Source organism: Typopeltis vanoorti, chromosome 3 (assembly GCF_054136105.1).
Source record: "Typopeltis vanoorti isolate ZY-2024b chromosome 3, IOZ_Tvanoo_1.0, whole genome shotgun sequence".
Classification (NCBI taxonomy): domain Eukaryota; kingdom Metazoa; phylum Arthropoda; class Arachnida; order Uropygi; family Thelyphonidae; genus Typopeltis; species Typopeltis vanoorti.
In genome coordinates, this window is record NC_143551.1 from 29,232,908 (window position 1) to 29,250,233 (window position 17,326).

Genomic DNA, 17,326 nt, shown 5'->3' on the forward strand with positions numbered 1-17,326 from the left:
TCCTTAGCCCAGACCTCCAATCTATCCCAATCATCCTGCAAAATTTTGACGTCATCTGCATTCACTATTGCCCTACCCAACTTCGCATCATCCGCAAACAAATGAACTGTTCCTCTCAGATCCTTTCCTATATCATTTGTGAACAAATTAAACAGCAGTGGTCCAAGAACAGATCCTTGTGGCACACCACTAGTCACAGGCCGTCTTGTGGACTCTACTCCTGAGTAAACCACTCTCTAATATCACTCCGTCAACCACCCTCCTATCCATCTCACCAACCCTATGTCCATTCCCATATGCTGCAATTTACTGATTAGAATTCCATGTGGTATCCTGTCAAAGGCCTTGGCAAGGTCCAGTAGAATCACAGTAAACCCATTACCCTTATCCAGTTCAGCCGTCACTGTGTTATAATACGTGAGCAAGTTACTGAGGCATGACCTACCCTTCACAAAACCAGCATGGTTTTGTAAAGAAAATGGGATACAGTATCCCATTTTCTTCTATCCAATCTTGTATTTTCCTCTTGACTATTTTCTCTAAGACCTTGATAATGATTCCTGTTATGCTGATTGGCCGGTAATTTTCAACAGCAGCCTTGGAACCACCTTTGTGCAGTGTAACTATTTTCCCCTTTTTCCACCCCCTTGGGACTGATCCAGTCCTGAGGCTCAAATTAAACAAAATGGTCAAGGGATTGACAATTCTTTGGCCGCTTCACTTACGACACGAGCTGGTATACCATCCAATCCCACAGATGTATTGACATTGAGGTTCTGTAATAGACTAGTTACCTCTACTTCATTCATCACAATTCCAGTATAAGCTGTTGGTTCTTCCATTCCTGCAAAGTCACCACCTGGATGATATACTCTTGCAAAGTGCTCGGTCAGTAATTCCACAATATCGACTGATTCGGTTACCTCCCTACCCTCAGCATTTTTTAAGATCATTCTACCATGAGCATTTTTCCTTTTACTTGCAACATATTGAAAAAACTGTTTAGGATTCTCTTTAGCCTGCGTGGCCAATTTCATTTCGTAATCTGCTTTTGCTTTTCTTACCACCCTTGTTACCATCCTGGCCTGAGCTTTATACTGTTCCTGCGCCTGATGGTCACCCTTCTCCTTAAATTCCCTCCAAAATTTGTTTCTTTTTTTGCAGCTCAAGCTTAATAGTGTTATTCATCCATTTAACCTCTACTTGATTTATTATTCGGACTCTTGGCATACAGTCAACCATTTCCTCCGGCAAACAGTTCTTAACCACCTCCCATGCACTATCAACATCCAGCCCTTGCAGTTTTACATGCCATGGCATTGAGCCAAGCACACACCTAAGCTTGTCATACTTACCAGCCCGGTAATTCCACATGTACCCTGTCTTAATTGTAAATTCGACTCCTTTTGCCACCTCCCAAGTCATGACCTTATGGTCACTCTCACCAATTGGTGGCAACATGGTCATGTTCGTTACAGCCACATTCTCGGTTGCAATTACTAGGTTCAGCACTCTCTGCCCCCTGGTATTTTCCAATACATGTTGCCGTAGATAGTTGTCCCTTAATAACCGCATAAAATCCAATTCCTTCCTCCCATGTGCCCTCTCCTCTTTCCAGTCAATGTTACAATAATTGAAATCACCCATAATAATTACCCTTCTTCCACTCATTTCTTCTATTTGCTTATGCATACTATCCCCACCATCCACTCCATCACCCGGTCTATAGCAGCACCCAATTGTATATTTTGTTCTGCTGGATTCTATCTCACACCAAACAGCCTCAAATGTGCTTTTTTCCCCATCATACAGTTCAACGTCTATACTCCTTGGCTGAAGATCATCAGCTATCATTAATAACACTCCTCCCCCCTTTTTATTCACCCTGTCACTCCTGAACACGCTATACCCGTCGCATTCAATCCCACTAGCTTTATCATCTTCTGTCAGCCATGTTTCACTAATACCGACAACCTGTGGCCTGGAAGTGCCAACCATGGCCAAAAACTCTTTCTTCTTGTTCCTAATACTCCTGGCATTAGTGTACATGAATCGCAGAAGCCCATTTGTCCCATCCCTACTTTGATGCCTTATACTAACTATCCCATTCTGATTTGTTGTCCGTCGTACTCGCTCGGGCATAATATACACATTCATACACTTAACTGCCCCCTAAAGTCTGCATATCTACTACCCCCCCTCTCTTAATAAATCTAGTTTCCCTGAGTCTGTACATCCACTTCCTCATCATTCATCAACACTCTTTCAAGTCTCCGTACACCAACTCCATTCAAATGCAACCCATCCATCTTATATAAGTCCTTTCGCCCATCGAACTCGTTCCACACATCCACAAATTCCACACCACTCTCCATGCATAACCCACGCATAAAGTCATTGACAATTATGGCCCTCCTTCTAAACACTTCACTGTCATACCGCGGTAAGATACTCACCATCCTAACTCTCTCACTCTTCTCTTTAGAGATAATACACAAATATAAAGATTTATCCAGCATAAATGACAAATGATTTCTTCTTTTGATGCACAATTATTGTCTTCTTCCTTTGTTTCGCTCAGTTATTTTATTTGCAAAAAAACTGAATAATCATGAGCAATCAAAAGGAAAATAAGAAATGACAAAACACAACACAGTTAACAAAGTTTCCAGAATATTCTTCATTACAGAAACTTCTTTTAAGGAATTATAATAAATATACCAAGAGTCATACAAGGTTAAGAGTCTGTATTTAAAATTTAGTTGACAACGAGCTACTTGTCATATCTTTCTTCCTGAATTTTTTTGATATGGTATGTTAAATGTTGAATAACCGAAATCATAGAGTGAGTCCATATATTTGCATTCTATGAATGACTTTAATTGTGAACTTAACGAATTTATCTCTAAATCAGATTTTCCCTATATATATATATATATATATATATATATATATATATATATATATATATATTTTGACAATTCATTTTAACTCGGTTGGAATATTATAAAATAAGTTTAATGACTATTACCGAGAGAAAAGATGGCAAGATATATTTAACAAGATACTACTAGTTTACTAGTTTCGTTACAAGAACATCATCAGGTATCATACTCAAAGAAGTATATAAAAAACTACAGAGACTTAACATTGTACTGTGTTAAGTACAATGTTAAGTCTCTGTAGTTTTTTATATACTTCTTTGAGTATGATACCTGATGATGTTCTTGTAACGAAACTAGTAAACTAGTAGTATCTTGTTAAATATATCTTGCCATCTTTTCTCTCGGTAATAGTCATTAAACTTATTATATATATATATATATAAGAAATAAGCCAAGCATTCTTAATTAGGAATGGGGTGATAACAGGCGGACTTCATTAGTAACTAATATGGATTCTACATCACGTATACAGATTTTACTTCTGATTCTACACCGATTTTGCATCATTTTATACTAATCAGAGTAAAAATATCATCAACCATTAATTAATTCCCTTACATATTTCTCTTAGTCCACTAAATACACCTCACACGTCCCTTTTTGAATTAATCAGCAATTTAAACGAATAGATTGGTAAGAATACTTCTCTCTCATATGCATTTCTCTGCTCTTAATCTTGTCTATTTTAGGATCCATCGTATTTTATTTAAAATGTAACATTAAACTAGTAATTAACTGCTGTAATTGCCAGATTAGTTAATAAAGCAACTTGCAGCAAAACTTACTATTGCAGTTAATACAGCAGAATTCTTTAGAGTTCCGCATTCTATTTCCTCATTGTGCAGAGCTTGTGATAGCTGAGCAGTTGTTTCAAGCAGTTTTCCTTTACCTACAACAGTCAAATAAGAGAGTATACAGCAGCTATATGATGACCCTATAATTAAGGTAAAAAAGAGCCAGAACAGAGCAAAAATCTGAAATCCTCTGGAATTAAAGAAGGATTTGATCCCTGCAATGAGTTAAAAATAAACGTATTAATTTGCAGCTTAATAAGAATCGTACATACTAGCTATATTTCCTAATTAGAGTTCGGGAAAAATTTTGTAACTCATTCTGTCTTTGCGACAAATACACTTAACATTACAAACTCACAGAAAAATGATATACTAAAAAATAATAATAATAAAATAAATAAATAAATACAAGCTAGGAGTATGCAGTAGAAATTTCACTTGCCTTTCGATGTCATAGTTGCAAATAACAGCCAAACTATATCTCCTAAAGGAATCTTAGGGCTCTTATTTAGCAAGCAAGATATCGCCAAGATAAAATAGGATGTTAAACTAGACAGCAGAAGTGCTATTATTATCAATAGCCATAGCTAAAAATAAAATAAAATAAAACATATGCAGTTAAATGATATTCAAATATTTGCTATTGATCATCATAAAATAGTAAACAAAATTCTGTATTTGCTTCATTTCCTTTTAAGATTGAATGATTAATTAACAACCACATACGAATCTATTAATACATTATGGTACCGTTTCATAATTATACAGGAAAGTACTAGTCTGAGATTCAAATAAAGAATTTATATAAAATATAGAAATTATAGAAAAATATAATAAAGGACATAATAAAATTATTTTATATAAAACATTTTTTTGTAATTTATAATTTTATTAATACATAGTGAAAACTCGGTTTAACGTTTTACTGCCCCAATGGATTTTTCCTAGACAAGACCTGCATATATTTTGCAGGTCTTGTCTCGTTTTCACATATACTGATCATCAACATCAATTTTTGATATGTATCCTCAAGGGATGTTCAGGCTGCTATGACAGCACTACATGATTAAGATTATTACTATTCATCTACTCTCAACAATTTCCTTTTATTTATTATTTGTCATAACTATTATTTGTTGTACCTAATATTCTAAGGTACTTCTGACTGAATCTATCCACCTTGACGTGGCCTTCTTCTTGATCTCAATCTTGCCATCTTCGCATAAAACACTTGTTTTGCTAACCTTTCCTCACTCATTCTATTTAAGTGGCCATACCACCTTGATTAGTCCTGATTAGTCCTAGAACTCTTTCTAGGAACTTTGATAAAATACAAAGTGATTTTATCAAAATAAAATCACTTTGATAAAGTGATTAAATTTAACCCAGCTTTCCGATCCATAACTTAAAATTGGTTTGAATACTGACTTTATACTGCTAGTGTGGTGTTTGGCTATCTCATTCCATACACATTAAGTAACTGGCTACGCACAATAGAAGGCTTGGAATTCTATTGTTTGTTGCCATATTTAACTTGCGATCTTCACAAAAACTGTACTAAATAGTTGAAATATTTCATTATTCTATAGGATCTCCATTCAGAATGCAGGTGAATTTTTCCATCTTCCTGTCTATTTTCACAGTTAGTCTTTGTATTTTCTGATCTTCAAGCCAAAATTGTTACAGTTGTTATTCAATTTAGTTAGAGAATCCTGACGACTCTAACTAAATGTGTTTAGGTGTGATCCATAAAGACGACGAATAAGAGTGTAGATAATGTGAATCCTTGTCTTATGTGATCCATAAAGTTGACCAATATGATTGGATAATGTGCATTCTTGTCCTACATCTGATTTTGTATTAAACCATCTTCCTTCATTTCTTTCAATTCTAATTTCTGGCTTACAACTTAAATATAGGCTATAAATGGATCCCTATATAATGTTGCATTTACGTTTGAAGCGGTTTGAAAAGCTTTTCCTTGAGCAACTTTGTATTATGCATTTTCGATCTGCAAAACTAAGTGCAAATCTTTGTCATATTCCTTTCATTTCTCGACAGGTTTTCGTAAATTTAAAATATTATCATACCAATCTGAGTTCCCATGAACTCAGCTTGTTCTTGACCTTCACAATTATTCTCAGCCTCTTTTTAAATATGTTTACGTACATAAATCTAACCTGAAACACTTAGTAAAGAAATTCCTTTGTAATTCCAACATTCAGTTGTTGTTTTTTTATCCTTTCATTTTTATAGATAGGTTCTTGACAGCTCTGTTCCATTCGTATAGAATTATTCATTATTATTATTATTATTATTATTATTATTATTATTATTATTATTATTATTATTATTATTATGAGAAATCTACAGGAAGTCGGGGACTCATCGAGGGGTGGCCACGTACTACACGCACAAGCAATCACACTTTTTCTTAAATTCATTCATTCATACTTCTTGCACACACACAACATCCAATGGGCAATTCATTCCAATAAAGCACCACTCTATGAGAGCAAAATTTAGATCTCACCCTATTCTTGGCGGCATTCATTCTCGCTTCCTAAAATGCCTCTTTTTTCCTCTGCCGCCTTCCATAAAATGAGGAAGGAGAAAGGACAGTTTCTCCAGAGCCAGTTTCTTTTCATATCTGGATTTAGTTTCGTACAACAGTTGTGACTCTTCTGCAGTTTTGTTTATAATTTTCATAACAGACATCATCCTTATGCATATGGTATTCCTTCCACATCCACTCTTAGTCTCATCCACTAACAACATCAGAGCCCAACAGGAATGTGGGCTTGCAGGAGGAAAGGCGAAAATTTTCCAGCATAAAATTCATTAATAATATCAGAAGCTACCAAAGCGATCGTATCTCCCTAAAAACTTATGAATATTGGAATCAAAAACAGACTTCACATATCATCAACTTTACAATATGATGACACTATCAGAAAGGAAACAGGTCTTGATCAGCTAAATGCCCATATAAACAAATAACCTCTATTTTCCAGTCCTTTACCTCCATAAATCTAAACCTTACCAAACTATATACAAAAAAAAGAAACTCTAAAAGAAACAGGCCTAAATAATATCAACCTTCTTTCATCCTCCGGAGAAGTTATTTGTTTTACCGATGGATCGTCAGACACCAGTATGATTAATGGAAACGCTGCTTCATTGTACTCCCGAAAAGTGAAAAACTTTCAATTAAAGTTGGATCTGGGAGAATTGTTTCCAATTTTACCAGCGAACTCTATGCAATAAATAAAGCACTCGAAGCCTACTTAAATTTATCATTTCAGCAATCAGAGGGAATTATAATTTACAGTGACTCAAGGTTAGCTATGGAGGCAATCAAAAAATGGCAATACCAAGCTCGCTCAAGATACCCATCAACTCTTAAATCAACTAAAGTGTTTGGAAAAAAGTTGCATTTTACAATGGATTCTTGCTCACGTAGGCATTGATTACAATGAAGCAGATGATAAATTAGTAACAGAGGCCAGAGAAGTCAACCAAGAAACTGACATGATAACTCTTGCTGATGCTAACGCACTAGCAAAAGCTAAACTGATTCCATTGAAATCAGGATACAACATCAAATTCCCGAAATCAGTGCTGACAGAAGACCTCCATCACGATATCAAGACTACGAACAGGACATTAAAGAGGAAGATCAATTCAGATGAAACTAGAACATATAGAAACTGCCCTAATACTGAACTGACACCCATTCCCATTTTTACCTATCAATTACAGCAGCCTTGCAACCAATAGACCCTAATCATGAACAACAGTTGTACACAAATAAAATCATCGACATAACCAAAGCAGTTCAAGTAGCACCTGGAAACATCTAAGACTCTCCAAAGAACAAGACAACATCAACAACAACCTTCCTTTCATATCATACTTGTCTTACAAATCTCTTCCATAATAAGATTACACATTCATTTCACTTCTACCCTATTTATTCTTCGAACTCTTGGGCACATTCTGATACGTCATCATATAAGTATTTTTTAAATGCTTCCCATCTGCTGTCGATATTCTTACCATCCAGCAACCGATACCATTCCGCTGATCTCAGTATACTATTCAGTTGGTCATACTTTCCTGCTTTGTAGTTCAGCATGTAACTTTTTCTGAATGGAACGTTCATAAACTTAGTCTGTTTCCAAGTGAGTCCCACGTGATCACACTCACCAGAGGTAGAATAGTTATGTCTTTGACTGAAGTGCTCTCTGACACTATAATTAAATCTAACACTCTTTGAACTCCAGTTCCTTCTGACTCATGCTGCTTAAGGAAATTTTTTTTGCAACACGTCAATAAATTCAGTTTCATTCTTCTCACGAGAGTTTACTGCAACCCATTGATTATTTGAATAATTAATCTTCCATTATGATTACTCTTTTAGCGTCCATCGTCTCTATTCGGTATTGAATTTCTCATCACTAGCAACCGATCCATCAGGTCTGTAAATATACCCCACTATGTATTTGATCTTGTTAGATTCCACTTCATACTCACTGCCACATGAAATACTGTTACTAGTATTACAATCATAGCTCTCAACACTAACTGGATTCAAGTAATCCGATAGCACGCCCCATCCTCTTTTGTCTTGTCTATCCTTTTTAAAAATACTGTGCCCTTTTGCACTCAATACCAGTTGCTATATCTGATTCCAATAGGAAGATCTCATTAAGGCCTACAATAAGAGGTCGCAACATATTGACCAAGGCAACAAACTCTATCACTTTGTTTCTGATACTTCTAGAATTCGTGTTCAATCATAATAGGTTAGCTACATGTCCACAGACAAGAGTATGCATGATAATGCATACTCTTGTCTGTGGTGTAAGTGACAAAGTTGATCAATTTGCAGATCTCTGTTCTTCTCTACTTAATTATATACGGTAGCATCTTTGCTCACGTATGATGACTCCGAAGCGGACGAAAACAAAGTCGAAATCGTTATTTCCACGTATTGGGATAATGTCCATTCTCGCGGAAATGAATTAACGCAGTTATATAACATTTTTACAAATGTTATCTATCTGATTCAGTGGTTTATTATTTCTTATTCTGCTGCTTTATTTTATTTTCCTTCCTATGATCATTTAAACGCCTCTCGACTTTCTGTAATTCCCGAGTCCGCTCTCTAATAATCTGCCTTAACTTTGTTATTTTGTTGATTAATTCATTTCCAGTAACCTCCTCAATATCTACAATATCCTCCTTAGCGAGGCAAGTGTTAGTTTCCACTTCGCTGCTCTTATTAGCGTTACGTTGCTTGTGCATTTTCGCTGCCATTTTAAACTATATTTAATATTGCAGTATCTTAACAAATACGCTAAAAACACTAAAATGTAGACTAATATACTCGTACTATAAATCGCTTTTTTCTAAGGAAAATACATAATAAAATAGATAAAAATTTTAGAAGAACGCTAAATTCACAGATCAATTAAAATTTATCCTCGATCCATCCCAATTCATCTTTCTGAATTATGCCCTGTGTGGCCACTGCAAACCTTTTATAGCTCAGTATTTGAGCATTTCTGGTCGAATATCATCTACTCCAGTTGCCTTTCTAGATTTCAAGTTTTAACGGTTTTTTTTTTCTACCTCAAGTATTGATATATACTCCTCATTGCATTTCTCTTGAAAACTTTCTACTACAGTTCCTTCACTGATTGTTTTATTCAGCAGTTTTTCAAATTATTACTCCTAACATCTAAGATATTCTTTTATTCAATTTTCATGTTACGATATCATGTTGTTTCCTTTGACTCTACTCTTTTCTCCATTTCTAAGTTTTTTTTCAGTAGCCTTCGAAAACATTTTGCCACCTTACATTTACGTTTTTTATTCTTACCGAAGTTTTCCCATGACTTTTGTTAACTAATTTCGCACATAGCTTAGCTGGCTTACATTTTTCTCTGTACTCTTTTAGGACATCTGACGATTTATTTTTTAGGAAATTATTGCATTATTTCTACTTTCCCAGGGCTGCTTCGTTAACTTCTTGTATCTATCATAGCATTCTTTTGTTTTCTTTGCAGACGCCTTCAGCCCACGCCTACCTAGCTAATCTGTGACTGTTTTCTTCAGATTTTACTACGGAGACTCCATTGTTTGACTATTGTTTTCGATTTGTTTCAGTTCTTCTTCAACAATGTTTGTATAGTCAAGCTTACGATTTGCCTGTAAAAGCTGCTGAACTTTAATTCTTTTTTAAATATTTTACAATTGTGATATTCAGTTTATTCCTATTTAAATCTGAGTGGTGATCATTTCCAATTTCAAATTATTCATACACTCTTGTGTCCTGAACCAGTATATAGTAATTTCATATCAAATATACTGAGGAATTAAATGGGCCGTTCATTATGATTTTAAAAGTAATTTTAAAATATTTATTACATTTAAAATCCTTATATACTAAAAATGGTTTATAAACTATTGTAAACTATTCAAAAATGGTTATTTTTTATCTTTAATAATTTTGTCTCGTAGAACATGACATCGTCAATTCCTAAAGAGAAATCTGTAGTTTAAATAATTTTTATATAATTACTGCAAAATATTAAAAAGCGACATTACAAAATTCTTTATTCTGCTAACGATCTACAATTTGACGTTAATACGTATAAGCGTTTTTTATGTATAAATTAATATGTACAAGTCCTGTAGCTCTTGACATTTTCAGGATTTTTAATGGTGTTTGAAATCGAGACCTTCTCAATAACTTGCCATTCTTCTGTCTACTTCCAGCTCTATTTAATTGGATACCAGGTTTCTCTCTAGTGCAGGGGTTCCCAACCTGAGGTACCCGTACCCCCAAGGTGTACGGTGAGTAGCAGGTAAATAAGTATATTATGCTATTAATATATTCCAAAAATAGTTATGTTATCAACATTTCATGGCTATTCCATGTTGGTATCCTCTCTCAGCCACACCAGCAACATTTCAGGTATCTTTCCGGACACGAACACAATGAGGTTGCATAGACTTTTTTCTTACTGCAGGGTCCGATAACTCAAAATGCCCGGTTAAGGTTCATGATAGCCAGTGAAAGTGCCAGATCGGCACTCCCTCGAGGCTCACCTCCACGGCATCTGCACCTATTGCGCATGCGCGTGACGTACTGTATGGTACACACTCCAACTGCTTCATTTCGACATGCTCACAGTACATACGTTTTACTGATAACATAGTTTAGCTAAATTACTTTTGCCGACTTCACTTTTGCTGACTAAATTTTAATCTAATCGTAAGTAGCTTATAGGTTATTTTTAGCCTATTCTAAAAATGAAAGGATAGATCAAGATTTAAAGACACTAAAATATTATGTATTTTTTAGCTTATTTTTAAAATGAAAGGTTAGATCAGGATTTATATACAAAAAAATATTATTTTTGCAGACCCAAGGAATGACCACACCAAAGAAACATTGTTAGCAAGATTCATATGTGCAATATGGTTTTACTTTTGTGTTTGACAAAGAAGGTGTGCAAAAGCCGCTGCGCTTCATTTGCTCCAAGATATTCAGCAATGGCATTATGAAGCCATCAAAATTGAGAGACCATCTTCAGATTGTTTATCCCGAACATTCTAACGAGTCACAGTCCTCATTTAGAATAAAACGATTTGTTAAGAATATCACACTTCATGATCATGGAGTTATTACCCGAAAAAGCCAGCACTGGAGGCCAGTTATCGCGTCGCATTGGGGTCGCCAAAGAAAAGAAACCACATACAATTGCTGTGACATTAGTAAAGCCGTGTGCTATGGACATGGTTGAGTTGATGTGTGGTAAAGAAGCAAAAGAGAAAATTGCACAAATATCATTATTAAATAATACAATTTGTGATCGGATTCGAGAAATGTCAGAAGACATACGTGTACAAGTAGTGGAGGAAATCAAGAAAAGTCCCGCAAGAATTAGTTTACAGTTGGATGAATCAACTGATGTCTCTAACTGCGCACAGCTCCTTGTTTTTACTAGATATATACATCAGAATGAAATAAAAGAGGAATTTATTTTTTGTAAACCCCTGAAAGAAACAACAAAGGCAGTGAACATTATGAATTTGGTGAATGTTTTTTGAATTTGAATCAAATGTTTTTGATTCAAATAGCCTTTCATGGGAATTAGTTGAATCTATTTGTACTGACGGTTCTCCTGCTATGTTGGGGAAAAATCAGGTTTCACCGCTTTAGTTAAAGAAATCAACGCAAATAGTTTTACAACCCATTGCATCCGGTATGCTTTAACTGCTAAAACACTTCCACATAATTTAAAAGCCGTTTTGGATGTTGTTGTTCAAGTTGTGAATTTTGCCAAACCAAAAGAATTGAATCACTTTGTGTTTAAATCGTTGTGTCAAGAGGTTGGAGCAGATCATATCGTTCTGCTGCTTCATACAGAAATAGGATGGTTATCCAAAGGAAATGGATAACCATCGTATCCATTTTAGGAAGGGTTTTTGAACTTAGAAATTTAATTGAAATTTTTTTTTATTCGAAAAAGAATCTGCTTTTGCTTGATGTTTCAAAGATCCAAACTTTGAGATTTTTCTGGCTTATCTTTCTGAAGTATTTGGAATTCTTAATTCTGTGAACATTTCATTGCAAGGCGCAGATATCATTCTCGCGGAGGCTGAAGAAAAGATACAATCGTTTCAAGAAAAATTGACTCTCTGGGGAAGAAGGGTGGAGTTAGGTTACATTGCAAATTTCAAATCTCTTGATGAAATCACTTCAGATCCGGCATATGAACTGACACAGGAAGTTCGTGATAGCATTATATTGCATTTAAAAACATTGAAAGAGGCAGTTGCAAGAATAATTCCTCTTGACCAAATGAATGACGTCTGGTTACGTAACCATTTGGAATTCTTAATTCTGAAACCCTTTTCATATTGATTTAGAAAAAATCAGTGACAACGACCCAATGAAAGATGAGCTAATTGATCTCCGCAATAACAAGAAATTCCGAAATGAATTCCAATCAATGAAGTTACAAACGTTTTGGAGTACACTTGGAGAAGCATATCCCGTTATCACCAAACGTGCTTGCATGGCAATAATTCCATTTATAATAACTTATCTATGTGAATCACGATTCTCAGTTCTGTTTTCAATCAAGTTCAAAACAAGGAACAAACTGGAGCATGAACATGATATGCGGGTATCTATTTCAAAAACTGTACCAAGAATAAAACTGTTGGTGGATAAGAAACAGAATCAAGAGTCTCACTAGTCGATGATATTCTTTGAATTTGCATGGTAAACGTAAGAATTTGTTTCTTATTATAATGAATAGGGGATACCGGATAATTTACTAAAAGCCAAGGGGATACGTGTACCAAAAAGTTGGGAACCCCTGCTCTAGTGCCTTAAGACTTTGTGCTATCACCTAGTCTATCTACTATAGATTAACGACTTATTCTGGATCGCAACTAATCCTATTCACAACTATATTGATGAGAGTATAATCTATTCCTCTTACTCATTTCAAAAATCTTGTAGTGATCGTATACACCTCTCCCTTCAAGTTCATCTTCAACCAGTGTTTGAAATTCGAAGAGGATAACGGTCATTCAATGCAACCGAAATGCAGGTTTATTTTCTTTCGGAAAATAAGCAAACGGACATCTCTGGTCTAATTCCCTTACCCTCAGCAATACACAAATTAACGAACAGGATTGGATCTCTTCCTTTCCACTAACATGGAAGTTCCACTAACTTACCTTCAGCATCCATGACATGAACACACTACATACGTAGCACTTTCAGCCTCTCAAAAAGAGTAATTCTTCTCCGCTCAAGATGATATTTTCATCCATTCAGATACTAACCCTATTCAAATCCCTAATCAGCCTATCCTTTGAATATTGTGCAGTCGCATGTTTGGTGCTGCTCACCTTAAACCTCCCGAAATGCTTTGTATTCATGTATGGGTAGTGACCTTTCACCATAATATATAACATCATACATCTCCTAGGAGTTGTGTTTTATATTATGGGAAATACTAAGAATAGTGATCAGAAATTTACCCACCTTTGCTATGCGTTGCCCTAGTAATAAACCATGTGTTTTAGCTTACGCTACAACCGGGCGAAACTGTTATAGTTTGCTATATATTCGGTATGAAACTTTTTGATTTCTATCTTTGAGTTTCTTATTCGGCTTTGAGATAATGCGGGATTTAATATTCCCTTAATTTAAATAGTTTTGTATGCATTCTGGAGGAGAGTAATTCGGCTCATCGGTGATCCTTTACTCACAGAGTGTCTTCTTCCTCTGTCTCAAAAGTGTATTGCTATAACTCTGCAGTTATTTCATGTTAATTAGCAGAAATAATGGTTACTCTAAGTAAAGATATATAGACACGGAAATTACTTAAGTAGGTGCGCCCAATTATGATTAAGTTTAATCATAAAAGAGGGACACAGATATTCGCAATCTAGTTCCCTTTCAAAGATCTATGAAGACATTCTATTTACCTCCAAAATCTAGTAGTTCCAGCATCCATTCTTTCAAGTCAGTCATCTAAGAAAGTGCCTTAACGAGATTCAGATTCCAGATTACAAAAATGAAGTTTTTGTTTTAATTTCTAGAGGTTTTTCAAACCATATCATTACGGTTATGCTACGAAATTAGGTTCGTCTTAATACTATAATTATTTTCTTGGCATCTCTTTTACTAATTGAATACTGTACCATTTCAGTGGAATGTTGTGATAAAGGTACGCAAATTTTCAATTGGTCTCTTTGGTTTAATAAATGTGCTAAATTAAGACGCACGTATTGAAGTATATCTGTATATTCTTGTAGTATACATTCTCTGCAATGCGACTTTGATAAGAATTGAATGGGTCAGAAAACTAGTTTTAGCAGGACATTTTGAAAATGAGAAGGACAAGAGAGGTTTGTTTTAGTTCTGATTGTCTGAGATGTTTTCCCTACTATTAATAATAATAATAATAATAATAATAATAATAATAATAATAATAATAATTAATGAGTAAGAAAATGGGATTGTTTCCCCTGTCTGCCGAGCAGATAACTGTGTTTCTTTTTCGCAGGGATTCATTTGAGAAGATGCATTCTCGGGAATTGTTTTTGTATGCTCCCCTGTGAAGAGAGAGGAACAGACTATGTCTTGAATTGGCATAATGTTTGCTTTATGCATTTTGGATGTTTTGTTTTGTTTCTTTCTGTACCTATCTTTGAGGAAGGACATTTTGAAGTTGTCGCAGTTTGTGGAGCACTAATCATGAATGAAACAAAAGGGAAAAAATAATGAAATCCTCTTCTCATAAAAATATAAAACCCTCAGAACAAAAAATAACCCCCCTCCCAACCCTATCAGAAAATTCAAAACCCGAGGAGTGCATACACAACTTTGAAAATACCCACCAAACTCTGCCTACCAATAAAAAAATACATTTATTCATAAGTATACATCACTACCCCACCAGAGATGGCTATCCCCCAGAAACTAAAGGATAGAACAAGTTGACTCTCACTCCCCCACACACAACTGAAAAAAAAAAAAAAAAAAAACTTCCAGGCAACAAGCACATTCCTTTCTTCAAGCAATCTCCTCCTCAAACACTTTTTATGACTTCTAAAGTGCCACCATCTAACTTTTACGTTTTACAAATAACAATCTCGCATTCATCCCATCATATCTTTGAGTGGATTCCACACAGCATTCTGAAGTAAGAAATGATAAATTTAATACAAAATTAAGTAAAATAGAATAAGCAAAGCTTGTAATGGGGACATTTATTGAAATAAATGTCTATGGAATAAGAGAGAAATAATTAATAAATCAAACCAGTTTTGACTTATAGATTTGATGTTGCATGAGAATTAAAATTATAAAAAACTAAAAATTATAGTTATGAAATCTTTGATTCGGGAACGATGCTTAAATACAGCTTTGTTTTATTAAAAAAATTAATAAATATTCGCCTTATAAAACATAAACTGAATATTAATTAAAATATTCAAAGAAAGATTTTCAATCTCTATCATACCTAAAAATCAATAGATAGAAAAAATGGGATTATGACGTTGGATAATTATTATTTTAACTATTATTTATTTATTTAATTGCATTATGAAAATGAATAAGTTATATTTACGATAAAATTTTAAGTCACTTACCAGAAGGGAAAATGGCTGAAAAATTGCAGTTGGTGAGATAATTCCACTCGGTCTTCTTGTTGAAAAGACAATATTGGTAGTATACAACGGGAAGAGCATATCTGCACCCAAAGTCCTTTCGTAAGTCAGCATTAAATCTAATACATTAATATCGACTTCCTGAAAAATGCACCCGGTATTAACAGTACAATGATACATTATAATGTATTTCATGCGTGTAAAACATTATAGCTAGAAGAGACTTTGAAAACACAGTTCTTGAAGACAATTTTTTTTTCAAATGACACATAGCCAGAAAAATGTGTAAACAGTCTATTATAATATTAGAATTAATTGATTGCTAATAAAAATTAGAAAGCATTATATACACGACTGCTTGGACTAATATGGAAAGCAAATTTTCGCTTAAAAAATTTTTCTGTTTGCAGTTTAAAAAAAATTGGAAACATCCTCAAAGACCATCCTTAGCTAACTTCGTGTGAATTGCACTGGAATAGTACGTACTTAAACACCGTCTAGCTTCTCGCAGTTGTATTTTTGTCAAAATACAATATTCATTATAATATAGTTAAATGAGAGATAAATCGACAGCAATTGTTTGAAAATTTAAAAATCTTTACGCTGATGTTTAAGTTAGAGTACGAGTATTCAGCATGAAATCCTCTTAGCAATAAACTTATAAAAGAACTGTAACTGTATTTTGTTACTAAAGAACTGCCCAGCACTAAATGAGTTTTATGAACATTTGTTGAGTTGAATAAGTGAATAAATTGTAATTAAAAACGAAGTCAAAGCTTTCATTATTTAAATAATGAACTGAATTAAAACGTCCAAGATTAATTAAAAACGTAACAAATATAATACTTTGAAGAGTTTTGATACTGCGGGAGATTAAAACCAGTAGTAACCGAAATGAACAGATTAAGGAATGCATTATTTTCTTTGTACTTTTTATATTTACTTGTTCATTATAGTAAAATAAATACATTGAATACAAAAATACATTAAATAAATAGAATTCTATGATAATTCCATTACATTTAGAAAATTAAAATTCGGTTTCTTCTCGTGAGAGATACCTTTTGAAGGTCATGACAAGGATATTTAGAAAACAATAAATATCCTCTCCTTCGAGGGTACATCAGTTAAAGCGATTGTGCCGTAGGCCAGTCGCCAGATACTGCACGAGATCGACCCTGTCAGTAACGAGTCAAAAACGTGTATAATCACTCTGCCAGGCCATGAGTCATGGCATTAACACAAACATAAATGACTTTCACCATCACTTGCAATCTTCCATTTGAGGCATTATAATCCTCATAGAAACCGTAATCGCGGTTGCATCTACAACTGTCTACCTCCAGAGCCTAAACTTACACACTTCACCAAACT

The 17,326-nt window shown here is 34.5% G+C and overlaps 1 protein-coding gene across 1 annotated transcript; it reads left to right on the plus strand.

The window, feature by feature from the left end:
* Window positions 1–11,428: 11,428 nt before the first annotated feature.
* Window positions 11,429–11,863, plus strand: LOC150108009 (protein ZBED8-like). The gene has a single exon (XM_090415731.1). It carries the CDS (start codon window positions 11,429–11,431, stop codon window positions 11,861–11,863), a length of 435 nt encoding a protein of 144 aa, XP_090271857.1.
* Window positions 11,864–17,326: the final 5,463 nt, after the last annotated feature.

Bases quoted from the DNA above. Each gene is read 5' to 3' on its own strand.
- LOC150108009 (XM_090415731.1), top strand. From the start codon at position 11,429: ATGGAGTTATTACCCGAAAAAGCCAGCACTGGAGGCCAGTTATCGCGT.